At 33.9% G+C, this 17,921-nt stretch overlaps 1 protein-coding gene across 3 annotated transcripts in view; it reads right to left on the bottom strand.

Annotated features, from left to right (window-relative positions):
- Positions 1-17,921, bottom strand: part of TMEM67 (transmembrane protein 67) — a 35,866-nt gene that overhangs the window by 15,544 nt on the left and 2,401 nt on the right. For 2 of the 3 annotated variants that reach the window (XR_010883274.1, XM_067290291.1), the window contains exons 3-20: positions 16,494-16,587; positions 14,882-14,981; positions 14,300-14,369; positions 14,131-14,205; positions 13,439-13,501; positions 11,768-11,922; positions 11,532-11,640; positions 10,342-10,428; positions 8,243-8,308; positions 6,298-6,454; positions 5,801-5,924; positions 4,564-4,669; positions 2,441-2,497; positions 2,250-2,348; positions 1,654-1,752; positions 1,223-1,309; positions 366-465; positions 126-265 (exon numbers count right to left, since the gene is read on the bottom strand). Coding sequence is in view for 2 of the 3 variants with exons in the window: in XM_067290291.1 (XP_067146392.1) it covers positions 126-265; positions 366-465; positions 1,223-1,309; positions 1,654-1,752; positions 2,250-2,348; positions 2,441-2,497; positions 4,564-4,669; positions 5,801-5,924; positions 6,298-6,454; positions 8,243-8,308; positions 10,342-10,428; positions 11,532-11,640; positions 11,768-11,922; positions 13,439-13,501; positions 14,131-14,205; positions 14,300-14,369; positions 14,882-14,981; positions 16,494-16,587 (1,788 nt within the window). In the remaining variant the exon portion in view is untranslated. The remainder of the gene's footprint in view (positions 1-125; positions 266-365; positions 466-1,222; positions 1,310-1,653; positions 1,753-2,249; positions 2,349-2,440; positions 2,498-4,563; positions 4,670-5,800; positions 5,925-6,297; positions 6,455-8,242; positions 8,309-10,341; positions 10,429-11,531; positions 11,641-11,767; positions 11,923-13,438; positions 13,502-14,130; positions 14,206-14,299; positions 14,370-14,881; positions 14,982-16,493; positions 16,588-17,921) is intronic. The other variant, XM_067290292.1, reaches the window with a different exon arrangement.

Below are 17,921 nucleotides of genomic sequence, written 5' to 3'. Positions count from 1 at the left end.
TTACATTTTTTCAAATGAACTTGAAGGTCCTCCTATTACCATAAAGACTGGAAGAATTAAAAAACAGACTCTTATGTTACACTATGGTTGTGAATTATAACAAATAACAACAACAACAACAATACCTCCAAAAAAAAAAGAACTGCAAGCACTTGAAAGAGGGGATTTATCTTTCTCACTGTCTGAATTTCATTCCATTCATTGGCTATAAAATATGTTCTCCATATGCTCACAGGTGCAACGGCACTTTTTATAACACCTTCACCTAAAAAGAATAAAAACAATTAAGCTCTGAAATTTAATACCTGAGAGTAATATCAGAATTTAATCAAGTTGTGTATACAAACAAGTTTAGCTTGAGTTACCTTCGACTGCTTTAAGGACTTTCCCCTTAGGTCTTTCCCAGTCAATAAAGAAAATATCTACAGTAAGTTGTGAAACCAATTTATGCAAAAATTGCAGAGCCTAAGGAAAAAAATGAAGTATCACTCAAGTAAGCAATATTATATAGACAGTCATTGCAAGCACATGTTCTTCATTAAATATAGCAAAAAATACATTTGACTAGACCTGACAGTGCAACTTTTTAATTTAATTTTGATATACTGTTTTTTTTTTAAATTAAAAGCTTGGGATAATTGTAAGTCATAACAGAGCTCATGAATGACACCATAATCAGTCAGCACTGCGATTATGTCCAGAATTATCAAGAAAATATAGCAAAGTAATCAATTCCAGCAATTTGAGTAAGGATCTTCCCACAACAGTTTAATCTGTATTATTAAATCCAAATCAATATACTACCCCAAATTAATGAAATACTTCCATATCCCACAGAGAGAGAACACTGACCTCTAAATTCTACAAATATATTTGAACATAACTATTTTAGTCTGTGTTACCCTTCTTTTTGGTCAGGAACTGACAGTAACACTTCTTTTCTTGATATGATGTTATTTTACTTGTGTTTATTTACATTTTTATCCTTAAAAGAATAATTTTCTAAAGATTATCTTCCTTAGACATTTGTTTCTTTACAAAAAACCTTCATTAAAACTACTTCCATGGAAAAATGACTTAGTTCTTAAAAATAAAGTTAAAATAATTGTTTACCTCTATACACTAATAACATCCACTGTATGAGATGTTTAAAAACAAATCTAATGAAAATATAAAGAAGCATGTGTAAAATGTCTTGAATGCCCAAAGAAAAAACATTTACCTTTAGACTAAAAGCACATCCTACGTATGTAACAAAATCTTCTTCTTGAGATGGAAGTGGTAAAAAGACAGAGACAAACTGCTGAGCCTATAATTGAGAAGCTATATTGAAACAGCATAGAAGGCATATGTAATAACATATTAATTGCTTAAGAGTGAACATCTTTTGCAGAAAATGATCCACATTTTATGTGTAATTTTTCAAATTTGTAAAATATTTTAACTGACTACTAAGCAAACTGCAAGCACAAGGAAATCTAAGGAAAGGAAAAAGCTGAAAATTTAAACACACAGAACATCATGTATAACTTGCCTCAACAGTCTGACCAGAAAGGCAAAAAAAAAAAAAGACAAAAGAAAATGAATTTTTGTTTTAAAATTTATGCATTATTAATAAGTATTCATAATAACAAAATCTGGAAAAAGACTTACTTTGAAGAACACAAGCCAATAAATCCCTGTGCCCACCGTGATGATAAAGAAAACATTGGCAAGGTCTCCAGCATAAAACAGTAAGAACTTCAAGACTGTCTGCAATTATAAAAGAACACTGTACAAATCTGTAAAACTAGTTAACTAAGGTATACAGTACATTCATATAAAATGTTACGCAGCTCACATGACAGTAAACTCTATTACTGAAAATCAGCCCCAACAGAATTTTTCTCCTATGTTCATATATTTATGATATATTTAATATCTGAAACTCCTATTAGCTGGTCTTCGTTCAAAGCAGAATTAATCTGAAAACTAATAAGACCACTCAACTGATCAGATTTGCTCTGTTTATAAATACCTGTATTTGTGCCTTTTAGCAAAACTACTTCCTAAATGACATCAGAAGCCAAAAAAAGCAAAAAACCTATTTCCTCAAGTGATCCTAACTCCATAGCTCCATGCAGCTAGATTTAAACAACTATAAACTATTTCAGTTACCATAAGAAACAGAATAGTTACACCACATGATAGCAAAGGTCTCCTTAAAGATAGGAAAACATGTCCCCATTTAGGTCACCAGCTATTTATACCTGCAAGTCAATTACAGAGCTTCCTGTACGCCTCTTCCAGCCTGCAGTCTTGAGAAGGGACCATAAAACTGCGAGTCCACCCAACACACCCAATGCGATCTGAAGAGAATGAAAAATTCTTTGCAGATATTTTTAAAGAGACAAAATATAAGCAAATCATAATATCAACAAATTAAAGGATAATTACTTACATCAGTCTGAATCTGAGCCTCTGACTGATTCTTCTCATAACTGACCGAGAAGGAAACCTGATTATTAAAATATGAAAAGTAAATATGTATAGAAATTCTGAAATGCTACAACGATTATAGTCAGTGGTGTTTTACTACTTTTTAGCTGGTGCCAATGCCCATCCAGGACTACTCTAGAGGTGCAGTGCACATCCTCTTCCAGTGTACGTGTCCTGACCTGATGTGCTGCAGTGCCAGACTTGATGCTGGCATGTGCTCTGCCCCGCTTAATGGAGGAGACAACTGAAACCCAGATGATTTTCCCAAGGATAATGCTGGAGACGGACCTCTGCCCCGCCCAAGTTAGGAGCTGCACCTGATTATAATCCTTACAATTGTGCAGACTTTGCTTCAAAAAGGTCTTATCAAGTGTTTGATTCCTTCCCTTTTAACAGTGTTGATTAAGAGTAACTTCAAGTAAATATAATTACACTAATATGCAAAATTAAAAAGGAGCTCCTACATAGCTCAGGCAGCAATTTTTTTCCAGCATGAATGAAATAAACTTTGTTAAACTACATCAAAATTGTTCTCTCTAGCTTAAATATCTGTCTAACCTAAGACATAATTTGACTTTGTCTAAAAGAGTTATACAAGGAATAGAAATCTTTGCCTTGGTTTTACAATATTTTGGCCCGAGTCTTTGTCACTGCAAGGCTAAAGTTAACAAAGTATTACGAAGAATAGAATTTGTAATTCAGTTTAAACAAACAAACAAAAAGAATCCCCATGGTAATGGACAGTGCCTTGGTTTCCAGAAACATTTGTTCCTGTCATAGCTAATGCTATCGCCTTATTTAGATTTGAGACTAAATATGATCAATTATCATAAGCCAAGAGTTTGTAGAACTTGTAATGAAATTTAATGTCTTTTTGCTTTTAAGAGGGCCTTGCATCAAATTTGTTAAATGCATGAAAGATGCATCCAAAATTGACAACACCTAAGTAGATCAGACCTACATCTAGGGGGGAAATCATACAATAGCACAAAGTAGAGAAACTGAAAACAATTGTTCTTGCCATCTCCATTTGACTGAATTATTTTCTAAAACCAGACCTGTTTCTGTGATTAAATAACGGTATTATTTAAACAGGGAAGAAATGTCTCACTCTAATTTTTCTACCCTTCTCATTCCCAGTCTACTATTCCCTTTCATGCAACTAATAGCCAGTGAATAGGAATGCTTCTAGCGTCAGAAATTTCTAGCTAGATGTCTGTCAGTATTGGAAGCCTGAACCATTGAAGAAGGTTGATAAGCAGAAAATGTTAATATTAACAGTCTGTGCACATTTATTTATAGCAGAATGATTACTATATTAAACTCAACATTTTCAATTTTTTAAAGCAGTATGAGCTACTAGGCAAGCAAGGCATAGGAACTGGCCTCTTGGATATTCCCTCCTGGGCTGCTGCCTATTATGGTGGGCAGAAGGGGAAGAAGGAAGCAATACCTCTTTTGCATCTCTCACAGCAGAACTCTGTGGCTTTAAGAAAAGGAAGATCCCCAAGCTGGTCTCTAATCCCTGTGGCTACAGATTTTGGATTATTTTACTTTAAAATTTAGGAGATCTACTGCAAATAATGAAGCACAGCAGAGAGAACACCAAAGGATGTTCTAGATTTATTGCAAAAATCTTAACTTAAACCACAAGTGACCTGAAATGTCTGTGTCATAACCATCACCTGTTAATGCACAACATTAAGAAAAGTATTCCATTTTGTGCTTAAATTGCTGCTGCTTTCAGTTCACTGCATAAAGAGTATTTTTTTTCTGGTTATTTTCTGTGCATACATTTTTTAATTTGCACTCTGGCCTAATATACCATTACACAACTGATTGTAAAATTCTAGGTATTTTACTTTAAGAAGGACTCAAATAAGATAAATTAAAAAAATACTTTGAACAGCTTTGTTTTAAAAGCTTTAAGTTTTAGTGAAAATTCGCAACTTCTAAACTGCATAGAACTAGAAACTGCTTATTTCATTTCACATTCAAAAAAACCCATTCACTTTACAGGAATTCTGACAGAACTAAAAGCACCATGAACAATTCTGTTCAATTAAAATAGCACGAAGAACTCACCATAACACTCTGGGTGTCAGGGTTTTGGATAAGCACATCTGTGTAAGCAATAGTAATTAGAGGTGGGTAGATGGTTCCTCTCTGAGTAGGGGATGCCAGACGAATACTGCAGAAATACAAACAGAATATTATTTTTAACCCAGAAAATGGATGAGCTGCTTGGAAAGCACTGATCGAAACTTGTACTAATAGGAAAATACTAAACAAACAAAACAACCTTATCAAAAAAATGTGAGTTACAAACCCAATGACATTGCAATTCATATTTCAAAAGCAACTGGACTATAAAAGGCATATATACAAATATATAAAACCTGTGGAGAATTGTTAATTTGTAAGAAAATATCTTAAATCAATCTTTAACTATAATTCACATTACAGTAGCTGCAACTGAAGTTAATTCCAAAAGGTGATTTTTCTCAAAATTTTACAGAATTACCTTTTATATATGTATTTTGAATCTCTGGCATTATTCTTTTTTCAAGGGGTTCTCCTAGCATACCTGAACGATCCTGATTTTTTGAAATAATGTAATATGAACAAATAGAGCTAGTACATTAAATGGATCTTAAAGATGATTGTCTATATGGCCCAGTAGTCCTTGCTACTCATAACTAATAAATTGTGAAGAAGTGCAGTAAGCACAAGAGAGATCTCAATTTTGTTTAGACAGTCATCTCAGAGAAAGACATTACATTAAGAAGGAAAAAAGGTTCTTCCAAAACATGTTCTACCTGAGATAAAGAAGCAATAATGACCCTAAGAGGTAGTCTCACAACTGCAGTTAAATGACTACAAGTCTACTCTGGATTGCATGAGAGTATTTATAAGCAACAGCTTGTAAAAATACTGCAAAAGAAGAATATGGAGTATGAAACAACATCCCCACAGAGTCAGCAACAGACACATTGGAAAAGAGTTCTCAGGTCTTAGAAGCCACCTGCTTTCAAGAGGTGACTGGATGCCTGCTAACTTTTATGCACACATAGTCTAATCCAACTTGAAAGGGAAGCAATCACAGTAATTTTAATCTCCTCAGATCAGTGTTATGTATTCTTACTTAATCATCAAAACAACCTACTCTTGCTATTTCTATGTATGCAATGGAAAAAACAGCAAAGAATGTATTAGAAACAGCACAATAACACAACTTTCCTTTAAGAGGCAATAAAATACAGATTGCACAAGACTGGCTTTATTTTATCTGTATCATAATATACAGTATGCATTTATTCACCTTATTGTTATTTTGCTAGCAATTCGAATTATTCTTGGTAGTTTTCCCAAGTCATTCTCTTTTCCACTTAGTGCATCCACCAAAAAAAATCGACGCGTCAAAAGCCAGTTGTTCATATTGCTGCCTTTGAAAAAATATGATGAGTCATGCAATATTTAAAAAAACTGTAATTCAGTGACAAAAAGAAAGAAATCTACTAAAAGTGATAAATATTATTGTATTCAGGATGTAAAATGATTTATTTTCAATATAAACAAATATATTATGAAGTTAGATAACCTTATTTGGGCATATTATTGATTGGGCCAGTGTATGCAACCAAAGCTTGCACATAATACTATAAGATCTTGATCACAAAATACTAAATTCTTAAAACAGGAAAGTTATGGTGGATTGTGGTATCTTTAAAAATAACTCAATGATTGTAATTAATACAAATGCTTTGTATTTGATGACATTCAGATTATTTCATAGAAATGTTACTATTGCATTCTTACCTTGATTCACAAACATTTCATTGTATTGAAGATTCAAGTTTAAAACTGGCACAGCCCAAAGATATTGCTGTCCCTCATCATCATTATATTCAAGAAATACGTCATAGAAGACTGGATTAGCAAAATCCAATAAAATCTTTGAAATTGAAATTTTGCACTACAGGAAAATAAAATGTCAGAATTAAAAGATCAGTTTGGCCATTTAATGATTCTTATTAAGTTGCAGATTCTTCCCCTATAAAATTACCGTGAAATCTGTCCCATGTACTCTGCGAAAGACAAAGAATTCCAGCTATGTGTAAGCAATTCAGAAGTACTCCTGATATTATACAAACCTCTTGGAAATGACCACAATTGACCAGAATGACTAATGCAGAATTAAAATCTGGTAATATTCTGTTTTCAATAGATTAGGAAAACATATCCTAGGAAATTTCACAGACATAAAATTTGAAATAGCATAAACACCAAAGTCAAGAAATTAGAAATGAAGATGGACAGGTTATTTTGCATATGTGAACTACCATGCAGTCCTTAAACAGTCATACAACATTTCAACCATACTTTCCCCAAAGCTGTAGGAAAAAAAAAAAAAAAGTGATGCATACAGTCCCCATGAAATAATTATATGAAAAAATACTCAGTAAGTTAATATTTACAGGTGTTAATTTTAAACCCAGCAATAATAACTGCTGTTAAATCTTAACAACAGGTTATACATATCAATACAGTAAATATAAAAATTTGGGGGAAAAAAGGGCACAAAAAAGATTAACCAAACTGGACCAGTTCAATGATCCAAACAGAAAATAAGTTTCTATTTTGTCTGCAGTACTTCAATATGTATTAAACAATTTTATCACTTGTCACGCTAAATGTTTAAAGAGTAAAAATATTTAAACAGATATTTGTCAAAATTATTTGGTAAACACTGTAGTTTACAAGGACTAAAGCTTTGACAGCTACTATACTACAAGACTTTCACATCATCCAAACAGCAGCCAGAGTAAATGTATTTTTACACTGCAACACATAATGTGGGGAATGGTTTTGAATGTAATCATGCTAATAAATAGTATTAATGGATAAATAAATAGGTATTAGATGCTGTGCACACATACAGAGTGCACTCTTTATGCACACATATAGAGTTTTATACAAATAAACTAGCTATTCTCCCCCAAAAGAGATTATGATCTCCCTTTTTAACATGTAAGTGCCAAAACTAATGAAGCCTTATTGCTGGCATAGCTGTGTCCATGGCTGACTGACTTTGACATCTAAATATACACAAGTTCAAGTTTTACCATAGCAGGGACGGTTAAAACTGCTCTATCCCCTCTGGCTTTGCTGGTGTTTAGTAAGTGTGAACTTCCAATACAACTTTTCTCATAGTTAGGACAGTAAAAGGATCTCTTTCCTCTCCCGAGTCACCTGTTTGATTAAAACTTGTAGGAACTTCATTCTCCTGGAGATGTCAAACACTTTATTGAATTCGCTGAAATTAGGGAATATATTAAAGAGTTAATACGGATGATTGATAGGCATGGCATGACTGATAGACCTTATACCTTGTTTCCATATGAAACTTGGCCAAAGATGGAGGCAGGAAAATTAGAAGTCAGAACACAGCATATGACTGTCAGAATGCAGGCATTATGTTCTTCCATTGATAAGTCAATAGCCTCACTTCTGCAAGTGACAGCTTCATTTTTTGGCTGTCTGATGTAGTAAAAAGTTTTGTGGTGTGTATTTCAATAGTTAACAAGCACATTTATTTCACTCAATAATTAAGAAATTAGAATAAACAATAGTTGCACAAGAAGAAAGTCCATGTTGCAGCTTGTGGCTCAATGCCTGAGGTCCTTCAATGAGCACTGAATTACCGATGACATGTAAACTAACTTAATTCAAAATTCAGTATAACATTTTATCTCATACTTACATTTTGTTCATAAGTTGTTCCAAACACATAAGCTGCATTCAGTTTATTTTGGGTATCAGGACAAAGCTGAACAAAACATAATAATAATAATTAGGCTAATTCACAGGTACAATTTTCTCACAATATGAAATATTCACAGGTACTCTAGGCAGTTTATGTACTCACAGTTCTAATAAGATACACTGAATTTTATTCTGTTTTATTTTTAAGAAGAGATGGATGGATTTTGAAGAGAAAACACAATTATTTATTGTAATAACATTAATATTCTTAAAATGCTGTTTTAGTTTAGTCTCACACTTGCATAGTATTTTACAGTTCTGTCACTGAACTTCTTGAAATTTGTGGAATGGAGCATCCAACCAGGCAAGAATAGCCTTTTTTTGCACTGAATGTTAAATGCACAGTGCTGTGCTGCCCCAAGCTTTGTTAGTGGCTTCTGTTAAATGCAAGAATCCCATGTGAAAAGAACTCCACATTCACCTTTCCCATTTCAAGCTAATATTTACAGAGTATCAAAGTTATCATGGAAAACAGGAATTTTTTTTTCCTTTTTCAGTATAACTTTTCTGCAAAGAACAAGTCATTCAAACAGGACCCACAAAAACAGGCCAAACTCTAACTAAATGAGGACTGCACTTAGTGGAGGGATAACCATTTTTCCAAAATGAAAGCAAATCTAAGTTTACATAAAACACAATCCAATTAGAGGACAATGGAAATGCCAGGAATTGTTACAATTACGCACTGAGGTTGCTTTAGCACTGCGACATCTTATTGTTATGTACAATTTTTTACACTTAAAAAGGCCTTGAATGGTAAAGCTATTCCTTTCAATTGATTTCTGATAGGTACTAAAAGCTCTGCATTTGGGAAATTAATCTGTCCAAATAAAGCCTTAACATCTACATCAGAACATCTCATTTTCTATGCATAGTAATAGGCTTAATGACCTGTTTTCTTGACACTAGTCTTCCTTTAAATTTGGGAGGCAGATGCAAGACAGTTCATCCTGAGACAATACTGAAATAAACAGCAGTCACTGCTATTTCCTGAAACTTAATTGCTCTTCTGTAGATACTACAGCATTTGAGTAGTATCCATGCTCCAAGAAGCGACACAAAGAGCCTAGAAAGGGGACAGACAATTCCTAATTGTTCTTGCCAGTACTCCTGTTGTTGGCTGCCTAGGGGACTGCTGAGAGTGCCTAGGTCACCACTGGATTGCTAACGAGATTACAGTCTGTGTTGTGTTTCACAGCTGCCAATTTCTGCTGAACTGTTGGGCTAATTACTATTGCACTTTGTACTTGCATCTTCGCTGCACTTTTCACACCCTAGACAGCATGTTATTGCTGAAGACGAAAGTGTGCGTGCCACTGAAATCCAACGGTAGTGTCCAGGGGTACTGTGAATCTTCTTACCAGTACTCCTCCTTTCCATGTAAAGTCTCCCAGTAAGTTTTACAACTTTATGCTGTGAACAAGCCAGACAGATACTGGCTAAAGTGTATATTTTATATTTAAAAGCAGAAGAAACAAACAACAACAAAAAGAAGAACAAAAGGAAAAGGATTGATAAATTAGTTTTCCTATTTCTCTTGTCAGTAACATAACTACTGATGTGCTTGGCATCCCTGTAAGGTATGAGGAGTACAAGCAACAGTATCCAATAGGTCCATACTTCCAGAATCTTCTGTAGAAGTACACGGACTGAGAGCTAAAGAATACACTTTTCTCATTAACAAAAAGAAGGCTAATAATAAATTATGTACACAGGTAAACCGTATGCTGAATGGAAGAAAGAGGTAGTAGCTAAGATTGGTTCTAAATGACTACTGCTGCTTTCCAGAGCTTTCCAATATTTGAAATTTATATTAGTAAAAAGAATGAGGGCAATGTTGCTGAATTTCTACATGTGATTAAGGAGACAGATCACCCTGAGCAAGAATCAAAGGCTATTTTCCCTAATCTAGTTCTGTGGTTATATTAAGGCTGAACTGCCACGGCAGTTATTAAACTCTTGGCTTTTGTCTTAACTTGGCTCAAGGCAACCAAAACGTCACAGTATCAACAAAAGGTAGTTAGAAATCAAACCTACCTGTAAGACTCCTCCTTCCAAACTCTGCCACTTAAGAAAGTTTCCTGCTGCATCAAATGAGGCTGCAATAAATTGCAGTTTTATATCCTGATGACAAAAAACAAACACAAAAAACAAAATCTCCATAGAGTGGACCTATACATTTTAGGGACCACTCTCTCATCATTTGACGCTTCCCTAGAACTTTCAGCATAATGCTTCATTTTTCCCATTTGATTTTATGTGTTTTAATCCTGGTTGTGGTAGTTACTTTTTAAAATATATTTTTCAACTCTTCTACAGCTCCACTGAAAATTAAAATGAAAATTTTGGGCTGAAGTGATAGGCTAAAGCTATCTCTGATACAACTCAACTTGTAGAGATTTGTAACAGAAATATTAAAGTTGAATGAAGTATGAATGGAAATATGTGTGTGTAAGCACCAGAAGGAAGTAACAGAAGGCGAAGGGTTAAACAGATGGCCGATACTGATAACAAAGAACACTGTGTCCAGCAATAAAACTGAAGAATGTGTTGTGATAGAACCACAGCACACACAACTTGTCAGCAAAAGACCCTGCACCCTGATGTCAAGAGGATGGCAGTAAAGTTACAGCACATCATATAGATCTTTTTTTTCCCTATTAGCTCACCAGGAAAATAGACAATAGTTATAAAGATGTATATATTTCAAACAAGGAAAAAAGATGAAGAGCAGCAGGCTTTCCTAAGATTTATGGAAACATAAGCAAGATTCTGAAGTACAAGTCAATGCTAAATCAACTATTAACTCCCAACGGGCATAAAAGATCTGCCCAAAAAAAGAGTTCATCACTGCCAATCAAGAAGAACCCCCAGGGACATAATGAGGACTTAATAACTGGCACCTCTGCTTCCCTGTGTCACACGCAATTGATCCTGGCCAGAGCACTTAGGCATGCACATCTTGGCCTTGTGAGTATGTGGGTGTGGAGTGTTAGCAAATGAAATCTGTGAGTAAATGAATGCAAGTCAGTAAAATCATCTTTCTTAGAGATTTTGTACATAAATATCACCTTCCCCTTCCAAAAGATCTCACACTGAGTTTTGTTACACTAATTTCCTCAAAATTATCTTTAGTAGAGCCGTATCTGCAATGAATCTAAACCTTTTCATATTATTATATCTCCTTCCTAATCTCTGCTTCCCCATGTCTGCTACGCAACACCTACCTTATTTGTTCCTTTAAAATTGAAGCTTGTAGGAAAATGTGTTGCCTCGAGCACTTGGGATGCTAATCCTGGCTGATCACCGTAATATAGCCATGGCAGATTATGCCTCCTAAAAACAATTACAATCTGTTTTCTCTAAAGGAATATAATATTTTACATGTTTTACATTAAAGAACATTTGGAATACTAATCTCTATAAGGCATTTTTATGAAAAAGTGCAGAAGAGGTAACTTACCAGAAGGATATTGAATGAACAATGCCTAGCCTTGCCGTGTTGGCATAAATATACTGAAACAAACCACAGGCATCAATATTTGAAGAACTTAATGAGTTCATATTCATCACACACATATTTCCAAGAGCTTGACACGCTGTTAGATTGGAGTACAACTGCAGTAGAGAAACACAAGAACACATACAAGTATTTGTACAATCTTCCTTTTGGTGAGGCAGTTATAAAATTGGTGTTATCTTTAATAAGCCATTTTTAAAGCCTTGATTTTACTTGAAGGTGATTTGTTCTGTTGACACCTAATATTTTCCTCCAGCTATTCAGGTTCTGCATTTTTTTAAGTCTAGAGATGGCAGTGTGAAATCAATACTTTCACTTTCATAATACATAAGGCACCTTGACTTTCACAGTTTATTATAGTTACAACAGTTAGATGGCATGATGTGACAGAAATGTCAAAATCTGCTTTTAAAAAAAGTGAAGTAAGAATCAAAATCTTTAAACCCCTCAGGTTGTATGACAAAGATGACTCCGTCAAAGACTTAAGATTGACAGCGTATTATAGTTGTCTACGCAGTAAATACCATCTTTTCAATTCTAGTACATATCCTATTCTGTTGTTCCTAAACTGCTGCATTTATATCAGTGTTACATTTTGATAAACAGACTACTGCCGTGTGATAGGCAGATGTCTGGCATCTGTATGCTGGTGCTTTTTTGTGGCTCAGCCCAGCCATTGCACATGCATCTAGACAGCACCTCTGAAGAGCCGAGTGGGTGAGCCAAAGTAGACAGAGGATAAGGTTACATAAGTACAGTCTTGGTTTGTGGAAATGGAGGGGATAAGTAGGAGAACACCTACTGTGTGTATAAGATGGGGAGAAAAGTTGGGCATGAGAAATTAAAGTCCAATCCTGAAGAGAGGAATAAGGAACAGAAATGAGGATGTGCGATAAGAGGGTTGATAGAAAGTACATAGAGGCATATCCCCCTGTGCAAGCTTGCATAGTCCTGCTGCTGCAGCCACTCTTCCACCCATGGTTACTGCCATCCACAGCTGTATAATGTTAAACAACACTTGCATGCATAAATCGGAGCAAAGCCAAAAAGGATGGTTTGTTCTGTGGTTATTCTTTTCTATCATGGAACACAACGATTAACTGAAAGCCCCCAAACCAGCAGCGTATCAATATTGACTATGTGAGAAATTAACTTTCTGACTGATCCCTTACCTAATATATTCAACATTTCACATAAGTACTGACTATTGCAGCATTTTTGTTTGTTTTTAAAAAAGCAGGGTCACAGGACTTAAAATTATTCCTTATTAAAATTTCTGATTTAATTCATTTCTTCTAGTCATGTACATGGTCTTCTACAAGACCCACAACCTTATGTATCTATTAGTGACGTAAACCCTCTCCGTTAGTATCCATTCACCTTGTGAAGATTCCAATTGTAAAGACTTGCACTAACACTGGCTAGTGTCCAATATTCCTTCTAACCATTCCGTATATATTTTTCCTTCTTACATGCTGTCATCATCTCAAAATAAGATTCTTTAAAAATAAGCAAGTTAACTTCCAACGATTAAAGCCCCATATTTGAGGTCTTTTAACACAAGAGTATTACTTCTATATAAAAGACAAAACTGCACACACATTAAAAACTCACCCAACAGGCAGAGGCTGAGGCTTGCAGGTTTTTCAGAAACCATGCTGATATCAGTGTTACACCCTGTAAATAAGGAACTGTTTCATTGTCTTTGTTCAGAACAATTTACTCAATGAGTAATAATCCAAAAAACAATATGTCAGCCAAAAGATGCACTTATTTTTTGTAAAAGCTTTTTGTCTTGGGAACGTCCAAATCAAACCAGCTCAGTCCAAAACCCAAATCTAATACAATAATTTGTTCATTTCACTAAATTAGACAAAATACACAGGATTAGAGTGGTAAAACTTAAGCTTTGAACATGGATTCTGTGACAAAGGAGTTTTCTTTACTGCACAAGGGAAGTGCTAAAAATTTCAAGGGTAAAGTGTTGACTGCGTGGTAAATTTAAATCATGACCAAATTTGCCAAATTCATTATTTCACAATCTGCTCTTTATAATTACGCATATTTGAACTAAACATAGCTTTCATACATACTGTAAACAACTGAAAAGACATTTTTTCAATAAAATATTATTTAGAAAACTAGATATTTTCAGAAAGCAAGACAAATATTTGCTTTCAGGAAAACTGAAGACTGTTTTTTCTTGCTTTCTTTTCAACAGGACTCTAATTCTAATTCATTTAACAACAAACTACATGCAAAGAATGCTTCAGAATAAAAACACTTCTCAAAATAAACACACTTACTATCTGTCCAAAACGAACAGTTGCAATTCCCTTCGGGGGCAAGTTTTCACTAGCACTGAAACATAATCCACCAGTCTGAAAAGGCAAAAAAAAAAACCACGGAAATTTATACATTTGTCAATATAACTTGTTTTCTGGACATCAATATAAGAAGCCTTCTTGTACTTACTAAAATATTCGGGCTGCTACAGCCACAAGACTTGCTTGCATTGATGAATGTTTTTTCACATCTTACACACCTATAGATCACAAATATGAAGAAAGCATTTAAATTGTGGTTAAATATGAGATTTAGTACTTAGTGAAAACAGATTGCAAAATCTGTCTTCCAAACAGGAAAGGCCTGGTAACACAGTGAGAAATTTCCATAGTTTGAATTGAAATCCAAAAAACAACATTACCAATTTATTTCCATTGTCAGTCAAGTAGCAAAGAAATAAAATAGTTAATTATCAAAATAAGATTTCCGTTTCTGTTTCCAATCCAAAACCTGCTCATAGTCAGACTGAAGCAAAGAAATGTATGGTCATATAAAGACTTAAGTGAACACAATGATTTTAATATGAGCTTCCAACTCGCTACTTTTAAAACTGTCACTAAGCATTAAAAATGTATACTGTAGATGCAAAAGAAAATATTCCTATTAGTCAGAAATATTTATATTCTAGATTGTTCATGAAGAGTATTCCATTTAAATATCAGATCCTGACAATTTCAAATTTATCAGCACAGAAGGAACAAGAATACTCACCTATTTCCTAAGGCATCTGAAGCAGAGAATGACTGCTCACTTCCATTACACTGTATACATAATGCTTCATTTAGCAAAATGCCACCTATACTTCTTTCCACTAAGCGGAAAAGAAAAGCAACTGATAAAATAGTATGATGCACAGTAGGTCATGCGGGTTAAAAACAGTGCTAAAAAAGAAAGTAGCTACATAGATCTCTGAAATAAATGCAAAGATTATACTTCTAAAAAATTCTAGAGCACAACTTGCAGATAACATCCACTATAAATGCACATGAATATATGTATAAAAGATATATGTTGTTTATATTTATGCACATACAGTTTAATTTTAATGAAAAATGCATTATTTCATGTCCAGCATTGCTGTTCCTTTGTTCCTTAAATTGAACCAAATTTCAAACTGAGACTTCATGGCAAAGCTAAAATTCAAAACATCTAGTTTACAAATTCTGAAATATTATTTTAATTCATCTGAAATACTTTCTGAAATTTGTCACAAATTCAAGTCGCAAAACTGCATCTTTCAACAATCAAATTATTTGTCAAGAGATTTCAAGTCTAATTATGAAAAAAGACCTACAAACAACATCAAAGAATTACAGTGCTGATGCTCTGCAGGTAGGAAATATGAAATCAGCTTTATTCTCAATATTTTACCATAAGGTGTGGAATGTATTTTTTAACTCTCATGAAGCTTGAAGGAAAGGGGTTGGTATTAACTTTTTAAAGAATTCTAGGAAAATTTTAAATTAGACACCTGGAAGACAGCAGCTCTACAGTATAATCTTTTAGAAATGTAAATAATTGGACAACATTATGAAATACTTATTCAGAGAGTTATATGGAGACAGAATGCCTTTTCAATCCTGTGTCTGAAAATAAGGAAAACAAGCTCCCAGGCACCTTTTCACATCCTTGGTAAAAATTATACTTTGCTCTCAGTTTTATACTATGAAAGATAAGCAAAAACATAGTTAACACAGACAGTAAATTAATGTTAAAATTAGTTTTGTATGTCCACTGAAATGCATCTGCAACTATTAGAGAGCATCAAGTAAGTGTCACAGATATATGGAAGCATATCTCAGGGAAGCACAGATATAGGGACATGTCTCAGGAAAGCATGAAATCCACTGATCTTAATCCATGGTAATTTGCTTGCTCAGGCTGTTCTGTTCCACCTACTAATGTATCTGTAATTGCTGTACTGAGAAGTGCTTATTCATTATATGCCTCAAAGCATTTTCATGTTTCTTTTAGTCTATATTGACATTGTTTTTATCCCATTTTTAACTCCCCCCTCCAATGCTAGCCAGCTTAAAGAAAGTGATGTACTGCTATTCATTTTGAATTTTTGCATAATAGTTTTTAATGCAATGAATAGTGATACAGATGTATCTGCTCTCTTTGAGGAATGAAGTTTCAAAACAAAAAGAATGTCCCATTTTTACATTAGAAATGTAAGCACGTGTTAAATTTCCTTTGTTGTTTAGTAGCAGAACATGTTGTCTTAATAAATTCAAATATGTAAAATAAATATTTCAAAATTCAAATATTTCAAATAAATATTTCAAAATTCAAATATTTCAAAATTTGCAATGTTTCTTACCTAATATTTCATTATTGAGGCATTTACATTTTCCTTCTGAAGTTAGGCCTTTAGGACAAGTAATACAATTCCACCCATCTTTAGTAACTCCATTCTAAAATAAAGTTTATAATTATTATAATTTTCTAAAAATCACCAAATACCTGTGAAAAATGCCTGATCCAGATGTTATTTACTAGAACATGTGTTTATATATATCAACATCAATAATATTCATGAAGCTTTAAAGCCAAAACTGGCTAAGCAACCTGGCAAAAAGAATCCCTGTGTAGAGAGAATAAAAGAGATGTTCTTAAGTTTTTCTGGAGACACTAGTTAACATCCATCATGAAGATAAGAATTGGTTAAAGGTGCTGGGTTTACAAAAGAAATAGAGGTTCTATTTTTAAAAAAACCTCAGTAAACGTAATAATGCAGAAATAGTCATATTTACCTATACATACATAGAAGTAATGGAAATGGAAGAGTTTTAAGTCAAGCTATAGCAATTCATATAGTTGCATGGAATCTTGCACGTATCCAAAGAGCTCACATGCACACTTATGTTGTCCCATGAGTAGCTGCACTAACAGATCAAAACTGAGGAGGGAGATGAAGGTAATTGATCGTGCTCAGGTGATATAAACATTATTCCCTTCTCCCCTATCATCTTTTTAAACTTTGCATGAGCTTTGTCTTAGGATCAAAGATGACTGACAGCATTACAGGAAAAAGAAACAGTAAAAAAATCAAAACATCAATGGATATCCCTCAAAGTCTTTCTAAAATACCAAGAAGAAGATGAAAAGGAGGGGGAAATTAGTTACATTACCCAGTTAGCCATTATGCACCTCACTTACCAACTAAGATGGTCTCTTGAGAGTTTTTCTTATTGGAGAGAAAGAAGTACTCCAGAAGCCTCTTACTTTCAAAAGTTGTTTTTGGTAGAAAAATATTATTTCTCTATTTACTATAGAGGGAGAAAGCTGGTTGACTCTGGTGCCTGCGGATCAATGCTGTGAATACTGCTCAAAACTGTAAGCTTACTTTGTCAAGACAGGCAGAAAGAACTGACCAAACTACAAAGGTATGTGTAACTGAAGTAACATAAAAGCAGCAGCTAATTTTGAAGTGAAAAGATAAATGGTAGGGTAGGAAGATACAGTCTAAATATTACAAAAACAGGATTTATATAAATTATCAAATAGGCAAAAAAACCCAAACAAACAAGAAAGTTGAAACTCATCTTTGGCTTTCTATGAGGAAGTAGTCTCAGGGTAAGGATAACACAACATAAGGCAGAAGAGAAAAGGAGCAGAAAGAAATTAAACATTTCAAATACTCTTATTTTGCCTAAAAGCACAATTTTATAATAAAAAGGTGCCTGCAAAATAATAATTAACCGTTTTAATGAGGAAAAGAAATACTACAAAAAACATGGTCTTAAAA

The sequence above is a fragment of the Apteryx mantelli genome, chromosome 2 (genome assembly GCF_036417845.1).
Source record: "Apteryx mantelli isolate bAptMan1 chromosome 2, bAptMan1.hap1, whole genome shotgun sequence".
NCBI lineage: Eukaryota > Metazoa > Chordata > Aves > Apterygiformes > Apterygidae > Apteryx > Apteryx mantelli.
The sequence above is the reverse complement of the archived record's forward strand: the minus strand, read 5'-3'. Positions and strand labels throughout refer to the sequence as shown.